This window comes from Diaporthe citri, assembly GCF_014595645.1.
Source record: "Diaporthe citri strain NFHF-8-4 chromosome Unknown scaffold_12, whole genome shotgun sequence".
In the NCBI taxonomy this organism is placed as follows: domain Eukaryota; kingdom Fungi; phylum Ascomycota; class Sordariomycetes; order Diaporthales; family Diaporthaceae; genus Diaporthe; species Diaporthe citri.
The window spans coordinates 641,717-653,422 of NW_025064857.1; the positions used below are offsets into that span (position 1 = coordinate 641,717).

Sequence of the window (11,706 nt, forward strand, 5' to 3'; positions counted from 1 at the left end):
AGGACCTCGCGAAGTGCGCCACACTGGCCCCAAACCAAGTATCTCGCGGGCCGCCAGCCAACGCCATGCCCCCGACATAGACACAGGATCAACAACAGCCCCCAGTACCGCAGGTTGCACTACCGGATCCACGATTCAGCCACAGCGTGATGAAATGCAGCGCACTGGTATAGCCACAGTGGCGTGCTTGGATCATCGGCCTCCTACTCCGGCACTTGGTCTTCGACGCAACAAGGGAGAGCAGAGGGTCCTGCAATTTGATGGAGTTTCCAGTTTGCCTCCTCCTGTTGTGAAGATGCCTGAGACGCCCCCCTATGCCCAGCCGTAGAGGGGATCAGGGCCCTGGGGCTGGTAGTGTTAATCGTCGTTTTGTCAGGGATGCTGCCTAGGAACTCACGATAAGGAAGGTCCCATAAGGAGAGAATACGCATCGTTTCATTAATATATGGGATTGGAACTGGAAAGTCCGAGGATAATGACATCTATTATTCTCATAAGAAAGGTTCCACTGAGCATGATTGATCTGAACTTGTGGGGCCCAACCCTGGGAAGGGCCTGGCCATGGGCTCGAACACTCCGTCATTGAGCAAATTTGTGTCCATCAATGCTTCTTTGGTTATGTCAGGTCATTGAAATCAGACATTTTCATTCGAATGTCGGCCGTTTGTGTCTACTGTCATATCTCGAGCTACGGGATCGTCCGTGGGAAGAACTTCCAGCTGCTAAGAGCACCACAGCAACTACTAGAAGACATGCCAGTGGTTGTCTGTGTGAGAAATGTAATTTAGGTATTTCATAATAGATTTCTACAGAAGACTTAGCAAGTCCAACTGACGTGCCCAGTTCACATTACTTGATCACTGCGCCGCCCAATATTCCAAAATATTCTGGTTTACGTTTAATTGAAGGTCCCTACGGCTTGAAAATTTGTGTTACTATACTCCAAGCGAATAATCACTGTTGGCGGTATGTACCAATGGTAGACAGACACACAGTCACCAGTTTGTAAGATATCTTAGCCGGAGAATCAAGGATCACATGTGAAGGAAATGTTCAGTATACATCAGGCTCCAATAAACGAAAAGCCACATTCATCACGGCGCTACAGGAACATAATAATAATCATCCTGTCTGACTTCATGCTCTCCATCGAACGCAAGCCAAAAATCCCATCCTTCCCTTCTTAGACACTCATCGGAGAGCCCGTCGTCTTGAACAGGGTCATATTCAAAGCGAAAAAAACCATCTTTGTGTGCATGCTCATTATTGCTCACTTTCGACGTCCGGTTTTCGATCATGTGGCCAGCTCCTGAACAGACTTGTTGGCAAAGTTACTTAGAACGCTGAACTGTTCGGGACCGTTTGCAGAATATTCGTCGGTGCACAAGCGTGCCAAGTTAGTTTAAGAGAAGAAACACAAATCCTACACGATTCACACTACCTACATCGTTTCCGCACAGCAACTAACCGATTTCGTTAAAGGCCCGATTGGTCGTCGGCACTCATAGCCGTCTAGTGTAGTCCGTATTCTAAATTCAGATGTTCTCACTAAGTAGACACAGCTGCTAAATACGCTCGGCCGTCGGCGGGTGTCGTCGAGCATCGGATACGGTTGCGCGGCTAGGTGGTTCCCTCCCCCTTTCGGCTTCTTTTCCGGGTCGTCTTGGCAGAGGGCCAGCTGTGGCTTGATAGTGCGAGCAGAAACCCAACCCAAGGGCGTTTCAAGCTCTGTTCTAGCGCGAGGTCATCTCATCCGAGCATACAGACCCAGGGGCAACTCGGCGCTAGCTAGCTTGCCCACATGGCGGAATGACCTTCAGCTCGGACGCGGCTAGCGACCAGATACGAGTGAGGCACCCTATTTCGGTCGAGTTGGCTCTGCCCACGGCCCCTGCATGTGCTGTGGTGGCTTCAACTCCCTCCTGGCTAATGCAGGAACCTAATAGTTCGCCAGTCACACCCCACGCACCCGGGATATAACATGGTCCTGTATCCCAGCCCGTGCACAGCTTTCGACTAGCTTCACCCCAGCTGCGCCCACCTTCCGCCTCCACGCACATGAGCGGAAATTCGGATTGTCCCGACAGGATGGATTATAAAGTAGATGGCCGCTGTCGATCCCTTGTTGATTCTTGGAAGTCAACCTGTACTCGTCGTCACGGCTAGCAATCACACTCGTTGTTTACTCTGATTCACTCATTTCCGGGCTCCACTCTTTGAGCACCCAGTCTCTCGTTAGTAATTACCAGACAGCCATCCAGCAGCCACGAACACAACAATCTTTTCACATACGACGCATTCTTTCCAGCAACAATGCATACCAAGGCCCCCCTGGCAGTCGCTGCCGCCATCATGGCAGGGCTGGGAAACTCAGCCGCCGTAGCGGTGGACCCTCGAGCAGTTACCTGCTCGAGTGATGTCCTTTCCCGCCTCATGGCGGCTCTCCCGGCCTATGCGGCTCCTTTCTGCAAGGCTGCCGTGAATATGCCACCAAAGACACCAACTGCCACCGTGACAGTTGCGCCTACTGTGTGGGTGCCCCTGCCTCGCTGTTCGCTCCCGAGCCGTCCTCAACCGAGCCGTTCTAATATCCCTCTTCACAGCACCGTCGGAGCTACTGCATACTCGACTGTCTATGTCACGGATAAGACACAGACAACCACCGTGGTCGTCAACGGAAAGCGTGATGTCTACTACCGCAGCGAACATGTCCACGAGTTGGACGAGCGGGCCATACTCGAGGACCGCGCCCTGCTTGATTTTGCAGTCTTTGCCTCGGCAGCTCGTGTTGGCCTGGCCATCCCAGCGGTATCCGCTGCTTGCTCGTGCTTCTCGTCCGTCTGGACCGCGCCGACGGTCACCACTACCGTCACAGGCAAGACGGCGGTGACGGTGTCCACAGCCAGGGTCACTCTTCCTACGACCGTGACGGTCAAGGGAGCCACCGTCACGTCCACGAGCAAGGGCTTTGTGGCAAGCACAACCTCGACCACCACCAGCAAGCCCACGACGACGAGCACTACGCCCCACCTGTCATCCACTGCGACGACTCCGGCTTCATCGTCCGTCATCACCTCTGTGCTGAGCGTGAGCTCGTCGTTCGTGCCCGTCAGCACCGTGACAAACAGCGCAGAGCTGTCCAGCATCAGCTCCATCGTCTCGTCCATCCTCTCCAACACCGCATCGTCATCGGCTTCTTCTGCTCTTCCGTCGGTGGCCAGTCCTAGCTCGGTTGCTTCGAGCTCGTCGAGCGCAGCTGCAAGCTCATCCGCCCCAGAAAGTTCCATTGTGCCGAGCTCGTCACAGGCCTCAAGCGTCGTGTCCTCGCCATCGCTTTCGGCCGTCAGCACCACCACGCCGGCGCTGTCGTCCTCGAGCGACGCCAGCTCCCTGACATCGTCTGTTGTTGTTAGCTCGTCCTCATCTGTTCCTATCTCGTCGTCGACTATTCCCAGCCTGTCCTCGACTGTCCCTAGTCTCTCATCCACTATGCCGAGCCTCTCTTCCACAATTTCCGGCCTCTCATCCACAGTATCAAGCCTGTCATCCGACATCCTCTCCACCTCCAGCACCCTCCCCTCAAGCACCCCATCCTCAAGCCAGTCCACCATAACCCTCTCCCCAACATCCAGCGACCTGCCCACAAGCAGCCTCTCCACCTCCTCCGTCGTCCCCAGCCCCTCGGCGGCCCCGAACAAGGTCTGCGGCGTGGACCTGCAGTCGTACAACTTCAACACCCCCGCCGCGGCAAACACCTTCAACGGGTGCAACCCGAGCTCGGCGACCGGGTTCAGCGCGTGCCACGCCGACGTCAACGGCACGTCGGTGTGCAGCTCGTGCGGCAAGTGCGGCACCTCGACGGCCGTGTGCACGTCCGACGCCCAGTGCGGCGCCGGCGAGGCGTGTCTTGTCGGCACGGCCTGCACCCGGGGCACGGCGGTCTGCTTGCCTATCAACGACAACTGCTATGCAACTACTAAGTGAGGTGGTATTTTGTTCAAGCCGCGGGTGGGAAGAGAGGATATAAACGAATGTGTGTGGTGAACAAGGGGTCGTGGGTTAGGCGTAATATCATTAAAAAAGCGTTCCTGTAAATAAGTCTAATGTATAATCAGACCTTCTGTAAACCGTGCGCGAGTATTCCCCAATGCAACCATCTCGGTGCGCCAGCCCTGTGCCTCTTCAAGTGGTATCTTCAGGTAGTCTATCTACGTCCGAGTTCCCGTTCCGCCCAAAGGGCCATATCAGTTTAGAGAAAACCCACGTGAACGCCCCCAAGATCCGGTACATCACCGCCAAATAAAGAAGGATGATGTTGTGCACGAAATACCCCGACGCGTTCCACACGTCCCGCCCCGCACCCCGGGGGTCCGTCCGGGCCTTCTGCGTGACGGCCAGGGCCCAGTTGAAGTCGGCGATGGCGTCGTTGACGCCGGCCTGGATGAGAGAAGCCTTGCGGGGTGGCTGCTTGACCTCGGGCCAGGCGCCGGGGAAGTCGGCTGGCCCCTTGTGCTTGTTCTCGAAGTCGCGAAGGGTCAGGTTGTGGTCCTCGTGCTGGCGCTCGCGCACACTCCCCTTGGTGAGCTTCCCGCGGATGCGGTCCTTTTCATCCGACGGCGTGGTATCCCACCAAGCCTTGACCGTGTCGAACATGTACTGTTGTATCGGGGTCTTGTTGTCGGGAAAAGATGGATGGTGTAGGATGGAGAGGACCTTGTCGATGACCAGTTCTGCATCGATGTCTGGGTCATCCCAGCATTTTACGATTTGTTGAGTGGTCCAGTTGGTCGTCACTGTCGCAACCAGCCCGCCGGGCTGGTTGAGCACGTTGCTGAAATGATCCTTGGAGAGATCTGAGTGGCTCGGGTCGGACGCCGAGCTGCCGTCCTTGAAGACTTTCGCGGAGTCGCACTTGGCGGCCTCCTCGTCGACGCGGTCGCGGGCTGCCTTGACAGCATTGCGCAGCTCCATGACGGACGACTCTATCATCACTGCCAGGTACCTGAATACAAGCTGGTTGGTGTACTCGCCCAGCTGGCCGTGGGAGTAGTCTTGTGTCGACTCCTCCTCGTCTTCCTGGCCGGCTTGCAAGTACTTGGAGACAGCGTCGTGGAGATAGATGACGGGCTCGATCGTCTTCCACAAGAGATTGGCATCGGGCAGGTCACTAGGGGTCGGGAGCTCCTTGTCGTCAGGCGTATGCTTCTTGAATATCTCCTGGACGGTCTGGAGTTGTCGCAAGAGCGGGTCGATGTCTGGTTGGATCTGGCTCAGCCTTCCAATCCCAGTCTTAATAAGCTGGAAGAGGCGATCAAAGGCCAACCCGCCACGGTTGAGTTTCTGCGACACGATAGTTAGCGTTGGCCAGGTTTACTACAAGTCAAAGTTGCTTACACTCGCCAGCTCTCCCAGGGAGCCCTTGGACTGCAGAACTGCCTTGTCGTCGGCTTCTCCCAGCAAAGAGTGGAAGATGTCCAACATGCCAAAAGTCCCAGTAGTTAGAGGTGCGACAACCTTTCCTGCTCTGGCGCCGTCGGGGATCGTGATCCGGCAAGCGTCGCCGACGAAGGGAAAAATGCCGTCTTCGCCGAGCTCATGCAGACACAGCTCGATGAAGTTGCTGTGTGCAGAGAAATCCTCCAGCGTGTGCAAGGCAGCACCCAGCCGGCGAAACGCATCCTTTCTCGCCTCTGTTTCGTGCTGAGCCCGTCCTTTCCGCCCAAGTTCGACGCATTCAAGCAGTTGCCCGCGGAGGTAGTCGGCCGACGTATCCCACCCGTTCCCGGAGTTGGCGATGTAATTCTTCATGCCTGTCTCAGGGTCGATTTCTAGCTCCCTCGGATCCACCGGACCACGCAGGCGCGCGTCAATTTTCTTTGCATCCTCGGGGTAGCCACAGGGATTATCGATATGTTCCACGTGCGTGTAGCAGCCGAGGCGCTCACGCGTGACGTCGAACTCATCGGTGGCAAAGCCAAACTCCATGAAGGCCATGACGGAGACGATTGCGCGCAGGATGGGCTCGGGGACGTTCTCGAGGCATGTAGTGTCGATGACCTGCGAAAAGTCGCGCAGCCAGTTGCCAAAGTAGATCTGCTTGCGCTGCAGCTTGGTGAACCTGTAGCCGGTGATGAAGCTGGTCGGCAGGAACTTCAGCACCTCGGCCAGGTCGCCGTGGCGCCAGACATAGCCCTTGAACTCGCTGCCTGGCGGCACCTCGCCAGCGCCAAACGCTGCGACTGGGCTGGCGAGGACCAGGCATATGAGAAGGAGGAAGAGCAGAGAAGTTGTCGAGGGCATCGTGCTATCGGCCAAGATCCATGATTTTGCGTTTGCCGTTTGTTTGGTTGCTGCTTTTCTTGTTGGTGATCTCTGTCTGTGCGTCGAAGTAAGTGTGAGTGAGATTTATCCCTGGACTGAGTGACTGACAGACTACCCGTCTGATGACGTCTAACCTCGGCCCCTGCCGTGCAAGGTTTGGCCTGTCGCTGTGACGGAAACTTAGAACCGCCCGGATTGCCCGGAGCATTGTCTCCGATACTCGCATGGAGGTGTGGCACATTGTGGCGTCATGTGGCGCAGTCCGGCTCTTTCAACTTCATGTCGTCAAACATTGCAAGAGTCGTAAAACGCCTGTCGTTCATTATCGGCATTATCATCAAGTATTCTATCTACATTTTACTTCAACGGTCATTCTCGGAGACTCCAATGTCTCTGATAACCATCCCGACACATTCCTCGTTGTCATCTCACAATGTCGTTCCGACAGCATTGCGTCCTCTGCCACGATCTCCTGTGAGAAACCCGCCGGCGGCTACCACGCGATGCAACCATCTCTTCTTGTACAGCCTCCTGTGGGATAGCATGCAGTTGACATCCTCATATGGTTCAACCTCCTGTAAGTCAACCTCCTGTGGGATAGTCTCTTGTGGGATAGTCTCCCTATGGGACTCCTTACTGTGGGATACCCTACTGTGGGACACCCTCCCGTGCGATATCCTCCTGTGGGATCACTCCGTGTAGGACACCTTCTCGTGGGGTAGTCTCATACGGGATATTCTCTTGTGGAACAACCTCTCGTGGGACAGCGTCTCGCTCGACAACCTCTCCTCGTCTTCTGCTTTGTGACCACCCCACCCTTTCCGGCCTAGTGGGCTCAGGTATCGACTGGTTCAATCAAGGAGAAATGATTAACGCCGTCGTTGATGAAGACGTTCTTCTCCCTTGTCTCTTGGGTGGAAAGAGCTACCATTCGAATTTATGGAGCGTGCCGAACAGGTATCTCACTGTGTATTCCTCCAGGGCCGCTTGTGAAAACTGTCGTGGTCTCGGCGTCCAGTCCCCAGGTAGCCGGCATGGTGGGCCGATGTTGTTTTCTTGGTTGAGCTTTTGATCGCCTTGACTTCTTTCTTGGCCTCCTCTCGCTCTCTTCCCATTCCTCTTCTGCCTTGCGTTTTTCTCCGGCCTTCTTCCCCCGTCTTGTCTTCAAGTTCTTGATTTCCTCGTCCACAACGACACGAGCGAACCTGACGGCTTCCGAGAGCATCGGCTCCAGCTGCTTCATGGTCACCGACTCCATGGCTTTAGACCAGAAGTTCTGTGTGACATTGCAGTATCCCAGGCCACTTCTCATCGCCTCGCCTGCCAGCGCATCAGCCGTCAACAATTGTGGCACACTGTTTCGTGGGCACCAATGCAGCTCCACGACCACAGGGATACCGTGATCTTGCAGTGCTAGGATCAGATCGTGCATATGTTTGACCAATCGTCGAGGAAGCCTCTTGGCTTGGCTTGCCGTCAGCGTTGCTTTCGAGGTGTATTGGAGAAGTTCCTGACAATCCGTCATCGCTCTGACCACGACGGTGCTGGCATGTTTTGTCAGCACGGGCAGATATCACTCGAGCTCTTCGTTTGCTGCATGTAGGGATTCCAAGACGCCCACGCCCTCCATCACCAGTGACCCAACCGCGTAGCCAAATGGCCAGGCCTTCGCAACCATGTCCGAGGGGACAAACGACCAGGCGCTCTCAACAATTAACCCACCACAATATGTGGCCTCGCGCTCTGCAGCCCATCCCTGCGGCAGCCAATTTTGTCTGTACGCCAACGCAACTCCACCCCAGTTCTCAGTGTCATTGCTATGGCTTCCATCGCTGAAGGTGCAGAATTGGATATCATCCGGAGTAGAGACATGAGACGCAGCTGCATTCGCTGACTCGATTGCTTGCTTTCGGTCGTGCCTGATGATTGCCCTGGCCACGGTGCGACCATCCAATCTGATTGGGCGATCGTCGATTGGGCGATTGTCGGTGTCTTTGTCTTCCATCTCGTTTTCCCATTGGTGTTGCGTCGAGTGTCGCGTCGAGTGTCGGCGTTCGTGTGGGCGTTCGTTGTGGGCGTTCGCGTGGGCGTTCTTAGTGTCAGCGTTTTAGTGTCGGTGCTGGTACTGTGGGTGTTGGTATTGTCGGTGCTGGTAGTGTGAGTATTGGGTCGAGGTAGTGTGGGTGTTGGATCGAATTGAAGGTCTACAGGTCTGAAGCGATGGGTGTGGGCAGGTAAAAGCATGCGCCCCACGAGGAGGGCGAGAGGGAGGTCGAGAGGGTGGGCAAGGGGAGTGAGAGGGGCGAAAGGTGATCGAAGGCTTGAGGGTGAGGCGGGGAGGCCTGCGGACCGAGGGCAAAGGCGAGAGAGCATTGTGATTCATGTTGGATCCTGACCTGCCAGTGAATGGGCGGTCAGTGAATGTGGCCGTCGTTCTGTTCTGACTCCAGGAGGAGCAGGTGGTTGGCTGGCCATGAGGGACACTTGGGCCTCACGTTAGGCAATATTCACTGCGCGGAGGGGCCACAATGGACAGGCCGCACGGACCTGGAGAGCCTCTGCCCCTCCCTTATAGAGGTCGAAAAGAAGAACAGTCCAAAGTGCAGATGGTGTAAGTAAACACGGCTGCGTACCGCTGGCGTGATCGTCGGGTGAGCTTTGAGCCCCGATGTATCGTCAGGTACGGACTCGCAGAGACTCTGAGTTCGAGCCACAGCTGGTGATGCTCCTCGGCCTGTACTTTTTGCATTTTTATATGATGTCTAACACATTTGAGTTTTCGTCCCCTTCCCCTCCAAGGGTGGTGTTTGGAGCCTCTTGCTCAACATAATCGACGTTTAAACGTTCGTCTTTTCGATCTTCAATACGTTTTGGTTGCCATACTGACCAGTGATTAACTTCGTAATTTTCCTTGTGCCCCGTTCTCACAGACTGCTGCCTCGATCGAGGTTCGAGTTGCCACTTTCTGAACTTTTTAGCACCCCGCCCCAAATCTGCGACTTTCCTTCAAGGGCGATACTGACTTGAGTCCTGGCCTTAATGCTGGCTTCCACTTCCCAAGTCATTTTCGGGTTGTTATGAGGCCCAGGATCTGGACGCTGGCTTCATTCGAGGATTTTTGGGTGGAACCTTGAAGTACATGGGCCAGTCCGCTGACCAATTGCAAGGTTCGGTCGAACTGTTGTCCTCGTTTGGTAAGTAGCGATGGTTTTCGAGTCCGTTATGTCCTTACAGCACTCACCTCTTATCATCACTTCTTGTCGCTCGACCCTTTTCATTTGCTGCTAGCTTGGACCTTGTTTTCTCACATCCACCATTTCCGATGTTCGATATCAGCAATGAGTCCGATTTTTTATCTCAATATTCCGACGTATCTATCCACTTCAACGCCATCTCAGAGACTTCAACTGCTACCGCTGACCGTCCTCCTAAATCCGAGCGCAGGGTGACTCGTGCTATAATAGAGCGAGTCCATCCAACTCGCTGGTATGGATACAGGGAAAGAGTTTTGGTCGACCTGATGGAAAAATGCTAATTAGCTCTACAGATCGAGTGCAGCAAGAAGTAGCCTTTTAAAGATCATGTAACCTTTGTCTGCCTCTTTACGACTGTCAACTGCAACGATTGCGAATGAGCCCAACGTCAGTATTGAATATAAGGAGTAAGTGGTCACGAGAACGACAAATGCGCCGCGAGGCTGTTTTAAGATTGGAACAATGCAATGTCCGAAGGTTCTCAGCAGCCAATATTTATTCAATCAAGGATAAAGGCGATGATGGAATCTTCAAATATTCCAATTGCAAATAAATTTTGAACAGGTCATTCCTAAAATATCATGATCTGAGTGCTAATTTGTGGACAGTTTGTCTACCGGTATGGAATATCCTGAGGCCGTACGGCCAAGCGAGTTTGAGAGTACAACAATTCTGTCCACAATCAGCGTCTGAAGAGAGGAAACTCTTAGACAGTGGGAAGCCGCTAACGAAACACCAACGGGCCTTGCACAAAACTGCGGTCTGCTTCAGCCAGTGTCCACGCGTGGCCCCCCAAAAAACGAGTGAGATTTATGAAACTTATCAGGATGTCTGTACGAATATCTCCACGATGTGATATATCACTTTTATTATTAGGCATGTGATGTGAGAATTGACTCGCCCGTACACTGGACCGGTGGGCAGTGAGTACTTCAATCGATCATGTTTCCTCAACAGGCAGCCGCATAGCTCATCGTTATCTCAAACCCTATGTGCGGAGGTCATTGCGTCCAAAACTTCATTATATCCTCATTCGTAGTCGCTTTGACGCTCCGGAAAATTGCAGGTGGTGAGTTGCGTCATGAGCAGCTGATTTGCTGCACATCTCCAGCCTAGTTTGGACTGGACGCGCGGAGCAACCGGAACAACGAGAGCCCATGACTCCACACCGGGTTGCAACTTATCAGGACATGTGGAAGTGCAAATTGAGTCGCTTTTAAGAAGCATCTTCCGCACCACGGCCACAAGAGCGAGCATGTCTTCGCTCGCTGTAGTGCTCCATACTGTCACTTTGCCTTGTTGTGCCAAGGCTGACGGAAGCCGAACTGCATTCCTGGCCCGAATGGTAACCACCATGAGAAACCTGAGAGTGAACAGTATTCTATGGACAGAGGTGCGAGTCACCACAAAGATCCTTACGAGTCGTCCAAAAGGTAGTTATCCGCGCTATTGTACTATTTAGTCGTCATCGAGAGTGTAAAGTGGGTTTACCCCATTTTCTCCCGAGCCTCAAATCTCCAGAGAAACTATGATCCCTGCAGCGTTCAGTAGCGAATGACTCAGCCTTGTCCGAGTTTACAATGAAGGACCCAGACCTGAACCCCTGAAGCGATCCAAGATGCTTAAAATAACCCAATAGCTGCAATAGCACTAGGTAAATCCTTGGCTTATGAACTTTGTGCTTGGCGAGCGAAATGGAAAACCCTTTTGCAGCCAACCCACAAAAGATCCGCAGAAACAACTTTTATGGAGGCGCGCACACGGCATCGACTGTCGATGATAATGATCTTCAGCGATCCACAATCAGCGTCAATGCATCTTCGCGTATCTCGATTTTCGTGTGCTAAGCTCTGTGTTTTCGTTGATGATAGTGACTAGAATAGAACACAGACGACAAGCGCACATCATGCACTTGCTCGCGGTCGGATCGGCCGGCGCGAGTCCGGCTCACGGCAGCCAGGTTGTATCCCGAACACTGATCCGGTTCATCCCATCTCGACTCAAGCCGTGTCCACTATGCCCCCCGTCCCGCTCTCAGTATCCGTATTCTTTCTTGGCTCTCAACTTGGGATAAGAGCAATGAGCTCCCCCGAGGCATGTTGCACTGGCTCTTCTCTTGTCGCCATCATAC

At 53.9% G+C, this 11,706-nt stretch overlaps 2 protein-coding genes across 2 annotated transcripts; both read right to left on the minus strand.

Annotated features, from left to right (window-relative positions):
* Positions 1-2,693: 2,693 nt before the first annotated feature.
* INS49_004475 (uncharacterized protein) lies at positions 2,694-6,300 on the minus strand (the record flags this gene model as incomplete). Its single annotated transcript, XM_043165264.1, has 3 exons — positions 2,694-3,906; positions 4,337-5,340; positions 5,395-6,300. The coding sequence occupies 3 exons, from the start codon at positions 6,298-6,300 to the stop codon at positions 2,694-2,696; spliced, it is 3,123 nt and encodes a 1,040-aa protein (XP_043017979.1).
* A 958-nt stretch (positions 6,301-7,258) lies between these two features.
* INS49_004476 (uncharacterized protein) lies at positions 7,259-8,326 on the minus strand (the record flags this gene model as incomplete). The annotated part of the gene is made up of 2 exons (XM_043165265.1): positions 7,259-7,865; positions 7,899-8,326. The coding sequence occupies 2 exons, from the start codon at positions 8,324-8,326 to the stop codon at positions 7,259-7,261; spliced, it is 1,035 nt and encodes a 344-aa protein (XP_043017980.1).
* Between the last annotated feature and the right edge of the window lie 3,380 nt (positions 8,327-11,706).